The 12,750-nt window shown below is 40.0% G+C and overlaps 1 protein-coding gene across 30 annotated transcripts in view; it reads right to left on the bottom strand.

The window, feature by feature from the left end:
• NRXN3 (neurexin 3) overlaps positions 1-12,750 on the bottom strand; it is a 1,041,771-nt gene that overhangs the window by 135,953 nt on the left and 893,068 nt on the right. For all 30 annotated transcript variants that reach the window (XM_061463692.1, XM_061463704.1, XM_061463706.1 and 27 more), the window contains one exon: positions 7,088-7,259. In XM_061463692.1, coding sequence (XP_061319676.1) covers positions 7,088-7,259 — 172 coding nt within the window. The remainder of the gene's footprint in view (positions 1-7,087; positions 7,260-12,750) is intronic.

The following is a 12,750-nucleotide window of genomic DNA, read 5'->3' as shown; positions in this document are numbered from 1 at the left end:
GAAAGAATTACTCCATCTCACATAGACTACTAAAGATACAGATCAGTGTAGACTTTAAACTAGCATAAACCACTCCTGCCGATAAAGGAAGTCAAGGAAGAGGGCCAGGAGACCTGCGTGGCTAAATAGGGAATTGCTGGGTATGCTCAAGTGGAAGAGGAGAGTTTACAGGTCATGGAAGGAGGGGCTGGCCACTTGGGAGGAATATAAGGCTGCTGCTAGAGGATGTAGGAAGGCAGCTAGGATGACTAAGGCCTCCTTAGAATTGAACCTGGCAAGAAGGGTCAAGGACAGCAAAAAGAGCTTTTTCAAGTACATGGCAGACAAAACTAACACCAGAGGCAATGTAGGCCCACTGATGAACAGGATGGGTGCCCTGGTGACAGAAGATACAGAGATGGCAGAGTTACTGAATGCCTTCTTTGTCTCTGTCTACTCTGCTGCAGGCAGTCCTGAAGAGCCCTGTACCCCTGAGACCTCAGATGAAGTCAGGTCAACGAAGCGGTTTGCCTTAGTCGATGAGGAATGGGTTAGAGACCAGTTGAGCAATCTGGACATCCATAAAGCCATGGGTCCAGATGGGATGCACCCGCGGGTGCTGAGGGAACTGGCAGAAGTCATTGCTAGACCACTCTCCATCATCTTTACCAAGTCTTGGGAAACGGGAGAGGTGCCTGAGGACTGGAGGAAAGCAAATGTCACTCCAGTCTTCAAAAAGGGCAAGAAGGAGGACCCGGGTAACTATAGACCGGTCAGCCTCACCCCCATCCCTGGGAAAGTGATGGAACACCTTATCCTTGGTGCCATCTTAAGGCATATCAAGGATAAGAGGGTTATGAGGGGCACTCAACATGGCTTCACCAGGGGGAAATCATGCTTGACCAATCTCTTAGCCTTTTATGAGGAAATAACACTGTGGATGGATGATGGCAGAGCGGTGGATGTGGTCTACCTTGACTTCAGCAAAGCATTTGACACAGTCTCCCACAGCATCCTCACAGCTAAATTGAGGAAGTGTGGACTGGATGATCAGGTAGTGAGGTGGACTGCGAACTGGCTGAAGGAGAGAAGCCAGAGAGTTGTGGTCTATGGGGCGGAGTCTAGTTGGAGGCCTGTAACTAGTGCAGTGCCTCAAGGGTCAGTACTGGGACCGGTATTATTTAATATATTCATCAATGATTTAGATGAGGGAATTGAGTGTACTATCAGCAAGTTTGCTGATGACACTAAGCTGGGAGGAGTGGCTGACACGCCAGAAGGCTGTGCTGCCATCCAGCGAGACCTGGACAGGCTGGAGAGTTGGGCAGGGAATAACTTGATGAAATATAACAAGGGAAAGCGTAGAGTCCTGCATCTGGGCAGGAACAACCCCAGGTTCCAGTATAGGTTGGGAAATGACCTGTTAGAGAGCAGTGTAGGGGAGAGGGACCTGGGGGTCCTAGTGGACGACAGGATGACCATGAGCCAACACTGTGCCCTTGTGGCCAAGAAGGCCAATGGCATCCTGGGGTGTATTAGAAGGGCGGTGGTTAGTAGGTCGAGAGAGGTCCTCCTTCCCCTCTACTCTGCCCTGGTGAGACCCCATCTGGAATATTGTGCCCAGTTCTGGGCCCCTCAGTTCAAGAAGGACAGGGAGCTGCTGGAGAGAGTCCAGCGCAGGGCAACAAAGATGATTAAGGGAGTGGAGCATCTCCCTTATGAGGAAAGACTGAGGGAGCTGGGTCTCTATAGTTTAGAGAAGAGGAGACTGAGGGGTGACCTTATTAGTGTTTATAAATATATAAACGGGGAGTGTCACGAGGATGGAGCCAGGCTCTACTCAGTGGCAAACAATGATAGGACAAGGGGTAACGGGTACAAACTGGAACACAAGAGGTTCCACTTAAACTTGAGAAGAAACTTCTTCTCAGTGAGGGTGACGGAACACTGGAGCAGGCTGCCCAGGGAGGTTGTGGAGTCTCCTTCCCTGGAGACATTCAAAACCCACCTGGACACATTCGTGTGTAACATTATCTAGGTTTTCCTGCTCTGGCAGGGGGATTGGACTGGATGATCTTTCGAGGTCCCTTCCAATCTCTAGCATACTGTGATATTGTGTGATACTGTGATCTTCCCCTGTCTCCTGACTGATCGTTTCCACTCCTGTGTGTCCACTTTTCATAAGCCATTACTGGTAGTGATCCCACTGAGCAGAATATGAGAGGCGGTATAAAACAAAATTTCACCATTTAAGCAACATGAGTATGGGAAGGAGTAATGAAAGAATGAGTTCCTCTGTCCAGCTCCAGCTGTATACTACAGTAAGATCCATTTACACCAGCATTTTCATTTGACTCAAGATTGTGCCTCCAAGGTGTACCTCCCAGCTCTCTCCACTTGCTACACCTTGGTTCACATACTGAAATGCTCTCAGGGGATATAAACTAGATTCCTTTCAAATGAATTTAAACAAGATATGCCCCAACGGTTTGGGGCGTTCAGTCCTTGGGACTGAAACTGTCATGAATGAAAACGCCAGTACATATATCAGGGTCTAAGAACCAACCTTTTGTTTTACAGGTATGCACTTATCAGACCACAGTACTTGCCATAGCAGTCAAAGAGTCTCTGGAGTTTTGCTGTCTAGAGCTAACGGTCCAGCTTTTCCTAAAATTCAACTTCTTTTAAGACATGGACTTGAGAGAGAAAATGAATTTCCTTTCATTCAGTACCAACAGAACTGCAAATTAATGCTGTTTGAAAGGGCAGAGACCCCTACAAGAAGGCTGAGAGATCAATCAGGAGAATAATAAAGGGGAAAAATATAAAATCTGTATCAGGTGGATGAACTAATGAATCCTGATAAGGATTGTTTAATGTTGTCCTATATCTTATTCTTTAAATGCAGTCATAAAATCCAGGCTACAGTTTTCTTGCTAAATGATGTATATCTTTAAATTATAACCTCCTCCTTCCTTTTTCTTTCCTTCCTTTAATCTTCTCCTTTAAAACATTCCTCCAATTAAGACTTTGATGTCACTGATACTCTTGCTTTACAGCTGATCTTCCCCTAGTTTTGCTTCTTTTTCTACTGCAGAAAATGTAGTCAAGCGCATAGATGAATGAGCAGGAATATCAGGCTTGTTTGCAAATAATCTGCAATAATCTGCAATAATAATTTGTTGCAGATTAAATAATCTGCAATAATAAATTGCAAATAATCTGCAATAAGTGAAGTATTTCTTTGCAAGAAAGACAGTAGACAGAGGAAAAAAAAAATCTCCTAAGAATTAATGAAAATTTAGGGACTGAGGTATCCCAGCTCTGTATCAAAACAGAGGTTTATTTTTAGCTCTTCTGATAATTGCTGACTTGATCCCACTGTAAAGTGCCTCAAATTTGATGGATTTTTCTGTAACCTGAAACAAAAGTACGTCAAATACTTCCTCTTACTGAACTCTTGGTCCAAAATGATCCTACCAAAATGATGTAGTAGGTTCTCCTACTTCATCATTAAGAAGATTTATTTAGATATAGAAAAGTGTCTCAGCCAAAAAAAAAAAAGCAAGCAAATGACAGTGACAAAGCACAACCTGTTATATGGTATATACACCAAAGGGTGAAGGCACGTGAGACAACATATGGGAAGCAGTAATGGAAAACTGTACTTTAGGGCGTAGCAAAAGGTGGATCCCCTGACTAAGAAATACACTATGGAGACCAGCTTCATGAAACAAGCATCAGGGATCAGTACAGCCTATGGAAAAGCCCATCTCCTTACTGTGTACTTGAGGGAGAAGAAAAAGGGCAAAACTAATGCTAATAAATCATTAATAACTCAATGGTTTTGGCTGAACTAGACCATGACATCTGAATTTGCAGCTAACAGCCCCAGTGCTAATGCTGCTATTTGCCATCACCCAGTTCTCAGGAGCTTTGTCTCAGATACATATACTGGGCCACTGTTCAGTCTTACTGGCAGGATTTGAATTGTACGAATGGTGAGAGATCATTCCTAATGATTGGAATTATTTGTCTCAAAGTTTAGCCAACCTTAGCTCCAAGTTAATTCACTCCTTTACTATTTCTCTCTAACCCTTTTCCTCACAAGAAAGAACAAGTCTCATACTGCAGCTGAGATACAGTTGGATGCTATAAAAAACCAAAATGTCAGTGCCTGAATTGAAAGTTTGTTGCTTTTCAATTTTCCTTCCACTTCCTTACCTTTTATTTGAAGTTGCAAAAATACAGCTTTGGAGTCTTTCAGTCCCATTGGGCTAGTTTCACTTGATTTCAATTTAACTGAGGACTGTGTTTTAAGGAAAGCCAATATTCTCCCTCTTTGCTCCTTTAATGGATACCCCGCTTTTATTTGTATTTTTCATTGAGCAAGTAATTATGAGCGTAATGTATAATCCTTCTATAGGTAATAAAATTCAGAGAGGAGCATGGAAATGCCATTCAGAATGCAGCCCTGGAGCCCGAAGATTGCCCTATGTGTGATGATGTGGAAGATAATTTACCCATTTTATAAAATTTGCAATCATTAGCCTGTAGCACTGTGAAGAAAATCAAGTGCAGGTGAAATGGTTCATATTACAGACAACACAGGATACACAAATATGCATGTGCTACAAACATGATTTTTTAAAAAACTGAAAATAACTGTGTTTCCAGAATTTAAGTGATCATATGCATAAACGACCAGATTTCTTAGCTATTATTATATAAGTTTGATAGGAATTGAAGTTTCAGCAGCCTGCAGCTGAAACGTTGGATTAGCATGGGGCAACCTAAACACAAAGATTTTTACAGGTGTTCACCGGAGCTCTGGTCTTGAGGAACGCTAGTGCAATTTTGGTCTGTGAAAGACAACAAATTATGAATTTCAAAAGCTCATGTTTGCTCTTCTTTTAAGCTGTTAATTGCCCAGAAAATGGAACTAATAAGGACTGGTTTCCTGTAGTTATTGGCTCATGGAAGCTTTTCCTGAATCTGAGGCATTCATAATGCCTCTTCATTATATGGATATTCTGGCATTCAACAGAAACTGACATCAAGCCACAGTCCTTTCCTCTGGGAGGGATGGAGCACTTCCCTCTTCTCCTTTGATTATTTTCCCATGCCATGTAGGATCTTTGTTGCTTTGGTTTAGCTTGGGTTTTTTTTTTCAACTTTCACCCCTTTTTAAATTTGGCTAAAAAATCAGTTTGAAAGAAACTGCAAAAATAAGGGAGACACATGCACACACATACAGTATGATCCCACAAGCCTGTTTTTCATGGAGACAGTCTGAAAACTTCACCATCTGGAAACAGCCAGAAATTTAAATATATGAACAGAAGGGAAAAGGTGTCTGGAATACAAAGGTGTCCTTTTCCCTTGGGGTACAACTGCATATACTCAACACTAGCCCAGACCAAAAGATTAATGCTAATTCTATAAAACCATACACATCTAATGAAAGCTTAGGAACATCTTTATTCAAGACAGAAGCAGAGGATATTGAGATAGTGAGATAGTGATTTATTTTCTATTAAAAAAAATCTCTAAAAAAATCTAAATAAAATCTCTAAAGAAATGTGCTGAACATTTTGTTTCTTTGCACCAGGGGCTTAGTACGGCAAGTAATATAATAATAAAATTTATTCATGGGGGTTTACTGACTTTAATTGGCTACCAACTGGATCAGAGGTATTTTACCACAAAATAATTGATGGAAGAAACAGAAAGATGCTCAGTTTGAGCCACTCCTAGCTGTACTTCCCTCTCTAAGCAATGGCTAGCATGGCTAGAATCTAACTCAGCATGTCTGTCATGTTGTTCTTTGAAAGCAATTATTTCATAGAAATATGGATAATTATTAAAATGTACTCTTCTGCATGTACATCACCAAAACACTGTCAAAGTGTCATGTTGAATATGTGGTACAGCATAAACCACTCACATTCAAAACTTTCTTGTGCACTTTCTGAGTGAGTGGAAGAGATGAAATTATCGCCTTGGAGTAATTTATTACTGTAACATTGTATGAACAATTAGGATATTTCTTGTAACTTTGGGTTGCGCTTGTGGGTAACTCCTACACAGATAGCAAATTCCCTCATGTTTGTCATAGAATTCTTCCTTCTGTCCCAAGTCAGTTTATGTACAACCTAGAAAGGAAGAACTGGATATTGTTTAGACTTAATTCTGGAAACCAACAAGAAGATCACAGCTTGATCTTAGACAACAACATGTGAATAAGAAGAATGTGGTTATCAATGCAGTTCTTTCCTTGTGGTCCTCCTGCCTTTTGTAACCAGGCACACCACTAAGCCTCAGCTATCTTGTGCACTGTCAGCATTACATACAGCAATCTGTTCTTCCCTTAAAGTGAGTTTGGCCTTTAAGCACGGTGACATACAGTATTAAGAAGTACTGATTTGCCAGTGGTGGGATAAAACCTGGGACAGTGACTCAAAAGCCTCTAGTTCATTATTTCTGGTGGACTTAGGGTGATTATTGCCAAAGAGATACTGAATTGTTCCACTGCAATTTGATCTAAAGTCAAAATTTGTCAGTTTTTGCTAGATTATGTGTCAACCTGTATATCTGTCAACCTAAAGACGAGAGTAAAATTCAGATGTTGAAAAATAATGAGGCAATCATAATGCCTGCCCAAATACTTGCAACTTAATCTTCCATATCCCTTACACTTCAACTCTGATCTATATATAGACACAGACAGTACCTTGGGTGTGGTTAGAGTCACCTCTCCTTTTATAAGTTCTGTTCAAAACTTTTCTCTCTTAAATTGCTAGAAAATATCACAAGTAGCAAAACCAAGTTTGTTGTTAAATAAGTTTGTAAATCTCTGCAGAACCAGGATTCACTTAGAGCCCTCCGTAATAGCAGGTCTGTGTGCATACCACACAATTGGCATGCTTAGTCTTCCAATGTAAAGGACCATTATTTTGTTTTCCAAGAGACAGTATATGCACCACCAGGCTGGTAAATTTATTGTTGAGATGAAGCAAGAAAGATTTATATAGCCATAAGTTGTTACTAAACATTAGTTTATAGGTATAGATACACTGAAAGAGAAAAATAAGAAAAAATTATATACCTGTTGGGTAGTGTTCATTTACTGGCCAACTGTCAACCTGAAGTGTGGCATTGCCACCATTCCTGGTAAAGCGTACCACGTGGTATTTGCCATCATTTACAGGTGTGCTTTCCTCTTTAATAGAGATGTCCACCGTGCCAATATTGAAGACTACACCAATCTTGCCTTGCTCCTAAAATAAAAGAAAAAATAAATAAACACTTGTAAATTGATGCCTATTAGGAGTATGTTCTTGCCCTGATACAAATACCTAATGGGTAATTGTGCTGGTAGATAGCACTGAAGAATACACAGAAGCATCATTTTGAGCTTTGTCAGGACGCATTTCATTGACTCTGCTTCAATACATTGTCTTTTGAACTCTCCTTTACAGCATTCACCTGAATGTACTGACTCATTTGTTCTCTTAAAACATCAAAGACAGGTTGTAGATCAGGCCACAAAAAACAGGAGATGGGGATAAATATTAATTTGAGCAACATATCTACTGATTATTAGCAGTCATTTGTCCAATTGTCATCTGAAATGCAGCCACTGGTAGGCTGTATAACCCAACAACTTTCATTCTGTTATTCTGCTTGGGAAACAAGCAGCCCCTAGCCCAAAACAAATAACTGAGATCTAGCAGGAAGAGTGCAGTTGCAAGAGGAATGGATTTTGAAGGAAGCAAAAATGTAACTAGCCAATGACCACCTGAGAGAAGCTGACTGGTCTTAAATCAAAAGAAAAACCTCCCATATTCTCAAAAAACAGTAGTGGCCACCATCTTTCCTACATCACACCCCAAGTAGTGCCTTACCAATAAGGCAGTCTTCCATAGTGTTTTCCTAAAACATTTAATACTACTAACTTAAACAATGACAGAAATTCCTGTCACTGTACAATATACAATTAAAAGGAATGCAGGGATTCAACTCTGGTGCAGACAGGCAGAACTAAAATGTATCATATGGCAAGAGTTATGTTTGCTAGCCATCCACACTATAAAATTAGCAATAACTTCATTAACCGTCTCAATAGAAAACTCAAGGAAAAAACAACAGAGTGTAAGTGGTCTTGTATGCAAATATAGCCTCCTCAAAAGGTACTCTAAGGGGGCAAGAGACAATTCTGTTGCTGTTATTGTCTTGCATATCTGTTAGTACCTTACATATCTGCTTGGTGAAAAGACAACTGCATCCTTCAAGACTGTTACCCTGACTGACTTCAGTACATTCATGTTAGCAAATTTTAGCAAAGAAAGAAACCTCTCCTCCTGTACTTAGAGGGCCACCTCATTTTCCTCTCATAGATTTATTCCCTTCTCCTGGTATTAACAGAACTTGTCCTTAAAACCCCCAGGTCTTATAATTCCTTACAGAGGCCTTTTCTGATTCCTGCTTTACCTTACATTTCAAAGTTTAGTCATACCAAAACACTCATCTCAAGTTCCTTATATCCTAAATGCTCTTCTTTTTTTGGACTTTCTTCCTAACACCCCTGCCCCTAGTCCTCAGACTACAACATTTATACCAGGAAAGGAAACCAGTCCTGTAGCTGAAGAGGTAGTTCAAAACCTTTTGACTGTGCTTCAACTACTTGAAGTTTAGCACAGTAACAGTAAGCACCCTGATTTTCCTTCCATTATAACGGTAGATTTTAGACTGCTAATTGTACGCTGAATAGCAGCACACATGTATATTCACAATGCTATGTTTTGAATGCTATGCTTTGAATAGATTCCCCTTCAAGATATCAATAATCTTTTTTCACTAGAACATGGGGTAAATGTATTGTTGCTCCCAGCAGACACATGAACTCAGATACTATTTAAAAACAATCAACCTTTCTTCTCCCATGCTATCCTAAAAACAAGGGAGTTTTCAGCAAGATTTATCTCAGGTAAAGCCATTGCTAGCACAGCTTTACCACTTCTTTGACGTACAAAGTATATAGTATCCCAGTACTGCTTTAGTGAATCTTTTGATGGCAACCATAACATTATCTTTATCTGCATAGCAATTAGCAAAGAACAAGCAATCTATTTTTGCTCAAAGACTCAAAGAAAGTCTACTGACCAGGAAACCTGACTACTGACTCCATGTGGCTTTGCAAGGTGCTCCTGGACAATCTCTCCGATAACTTTTCAATTGCCATCAATACATCAGCCTTCTTTTGCAAACTGTGGCTGTTCTGAGGACAGTTCACCATGGTGAAGGCATAATGTGAGCAGGTAAAATGAAGAGCTGTGCCTTCTCTAACAGAACAGATCACCACCACCATAGAAGAGGAAGGGATTAAGAGATATTCAGTAAAGAGAAAGCTTTGTACCTTCAAGCCCTACAGGCTTAACAAGGCAGAGATAAAAACTTGCAAGTGCAGAAAGGGACAGGAGGAAGTTTAGCTAATCTCCTCTGTAGAAGGAGAAAACGTTTTTGATCTCTCCTTTGAGGAAAAGGAGATAGCGCCTTTTGTCATTCCCTTTCCTGGTGCTTGAAGGAAAAACCCTATTTAAAGGGCTAGTGATAATCCATGGATAAGAGGGCAAATTGGAAAAGAGATAAGATTCTGGAAACAGAGGACTCCAAAGTACCAGTGGCCTTCAGGCTGCCGGAGAGAGGATGGAAATGAGTCAAACTGATGCCCTACCCTTTCAAGAAGATTGCTCCCCACTCCCACAGCCAAGGGACCACCAGCCCTTCTAAAAGTAGTGTGACATTTTGTTGCAACTGAGAAATTTAAAAATGTGTCTAAAAAAACCCCAAACTATCACAAGTCTGACCAAAAGCCTGTTCCAGCTCTCTTCAGTCCCACTTTGGGCTGAGCTGCCTATGACACTTCAACAAGTTTTGCAAAAGTACGACTTCATGCCAGATGTTGATACACTTCTCTGGACTGAGTAGGAGCTTGTAATGAAAATGGTTCTGTTCCAGTTACCAGGATAAAACAAAATATTACACAGTACACCTATTGAAACCAAACTGCACACACAGATATAGTTTATTCATGAAATCAATATTTCCAGGGCAACAGACACTATGAAAATAGGCAACAATTAGTTTGTGCATTCTCAGCAGAAAAAAAAAACAAAAATGAGAAGTTAAAGCAAAACATAATGAAAATCTTAGAGCAAGTAACAGTGACCATGGACATGGGACAAATCCAGGATTTTCAAAAATCTCTACATTTCCGCTTTCCCACGCTACACCACCTCATTAAAAGCAGCATTTACCAAGACCTGCCATTCTTCTAAATCTGAAAGATAAGCTTTACCGTTAAGCTTTAACACTTCATGATGGATGTGACCTTTCATTCCTTTCCCCATTCAGTCAGCTAGTAGATTTTCTTTCCACATTACAAAACACAAGTCTTAACAAGACCACAAAGTATGTGACAAAGAAAGGTTTACCTTTGAGCCACTATCTGTAATGTTTATTTTGTAGTTAGAGGAAAAAAAATGAATCCTAACCTTACAAAAAGGGAAAAGCTGAATATACAGAGCCACAGCCACATCAGTGTTCCAGAAGAGCTCAAGAGAATTCTAACAGACAGCATGTATGATGCAGTATTTAACATACTGCATCATTATTCACTGGGCTGCCCCAAACACTGTCCATAAAAAGGTGACCATTAATTAATGTTTTTGAAACCCTCAAGTGACATCAAGCGCTGGCACTAAACCTTGGAAAACTGAGGGCCATTTTATTTATAAATAATGAAGTGAACTCGGCATTCAATCTGTATTTTACTTCCCCCCTTCTCTATTTAAGGCTGCTGTGCCAAAAAGGATTTTTAAAGTTCATCTAGAATTTATCTTTTGCTAATTTGTCCCATAAAATTGCTACTCCCAAAAGCCACATTACCGTTTCTTCACTTACAGTCCTTCTGGAGACAAAATTCTGCCATGATGTCTCTGAGACTTCAGACAAATAATTATGATCATATAATGGAATGGTTGTAGAAAATTGTAAGAACAAAAAAGCAAAGTACTAAAAAGAATGTACAAGGCCTCACCCTAACCTCTTTTATTCTACATCATGTCCTTCCACTGAATCCTGGCAACAGTTTTTTGTTATATGCACTGTTACCAAAACTTTTTTAACATTATTAAATGATAAAGGGGCTAATCTACAGCCTGGATCAGGAGATCTGCAACTAACATTATTTCACTTCAGGCAACTTTTTCTCTTTCCGTGAAACAGATTCTTCATCTGTGACAAAGGGATGATAGTCACCTATCTTTCCAAGCTCTCAAGCCCCATAAATCCACCTATATTTTACTTAAACATTTATGATATTCTGACAATCCCAATCCCTTCAGCCCTGACAGTAACTACAATCTAAGAGAAGCAGGTCCTAATGTTTTCTCAGCTTCTACTTTCAACTACTCCAAAACCCATTCCTTTCATCTGAAAGGATCATGGGAACATTTCTGAGGTCTGACACTTTTTGCAGGTATGTTTTTTGTTTTGTTTCCCTCCACCCAAGGAGAACTAGAGCCTGTCTGCATGCAAATTGTCAGGCCTTTTTTTTCTATATGCTGTGCTTCTAAATCATGAAGACATCTGTCTTTGCACCTAGCAGACCAGGTGCAAAGAAAGTCAAATGGGAATGGCAGTGATTCTGTAAGATGAGCTGTTTGAAACACAGAATCATAGAATGCTGAGGGTTAGAATCTGTTAGAGAGGAAACATACACAAACAGCCACATGTACTGTTTGCTCCGAAAGGGGGTTCACCTTTGGGTCTTCTTTTTCTCAATTCAAAATTCAAATAGTCCACACTGAAAGTATATGGCTGTTCCCTATGTGCAGAAAGCACTTAATTTCAAAAACCAAGAGAGAGAACCCCAGGAAATATGACAAATCCTACTTTAAGCTGCATCGGTATGAATCGATATCAATTCTGTTGAAGAAACTCAATTCCTACTGATGCAAGTGGAAGCAGCATTTATCCCAATATCTTTGCTGCTTTTTCTGAAACTAAATGTAGAAAAAAAAAAAAAATTTGTAAAATATAACTCAAATCCAACTAGAATCCCAGGATAACTGTGTTTTCTTACACTCATTTTACTTCATAAATTTTTAATAGTCATTTTGTGCAGACTGCCTCCTCCTCCCACCCTGGCTGGTTCCAACATGACTAGACATTACCTTGCAGACAATACTCCTAGTTACTGCTTCTTGGAGATGACTGCTGATTTTGCTGCTCTCATTTGAAAGTGACACATGCTTTTTAAGTAATATAACAAGCCATTTCACACTGTAGGAAGGTTTTGTAAACTACTTTTTTTTTTTTTTCTCTCCCACCCCCGCCCCCTTCTTTCCCAAGTTCCACATGCATATACTCCAACTCTGGTACCCCCTAAATTCAGGAAAAATTATGCATTTCTTTATAACCCCAAGCACTGCTCTTCCTGGAACAGCTTCCCTCCATTTAGGCTTCTCAGATTTGCAGTCTATGTTTTAGAAAACCCCTCTATGATTTTTTTTTTCCACTTCATGTCTCTTTTGCTTGATCTCCTTTGGGGTTTTGTTTGCTTGTTTGCTTGCCTGGTTGTTTTCTTATTTTTGTTTTGCCTTAAACCTGATTCTGGATGTTAGTCCAGCTGTTAGGTTGCTCACTTTCTGTGGATAGGGGGACTTTGCACAACAGTGCTAAATGCAGCAAGGTATCCAGGAGAAC

This window comes from Pezoporus flaviventris, unplaced genomic scaffold (genome assembly GCF_033815535.1).
Source record: "Pezoporus flaviventris isolate CSIRO_AGI_PZ_B2104156 unplaced genomic scaffold, CSIRO_AGI_Pfla_v1 ptg000036l, whole genome shotgun sequence".
NCBI lineage: Eukaryota > Metazoa > Chordata > Aves > Psittaciformes > Psittacidae > Pezoporus > Pezoporus flaviventris.
This window is presented reverse-complemented; position numbering and strand designations above follow the sequence as displayed.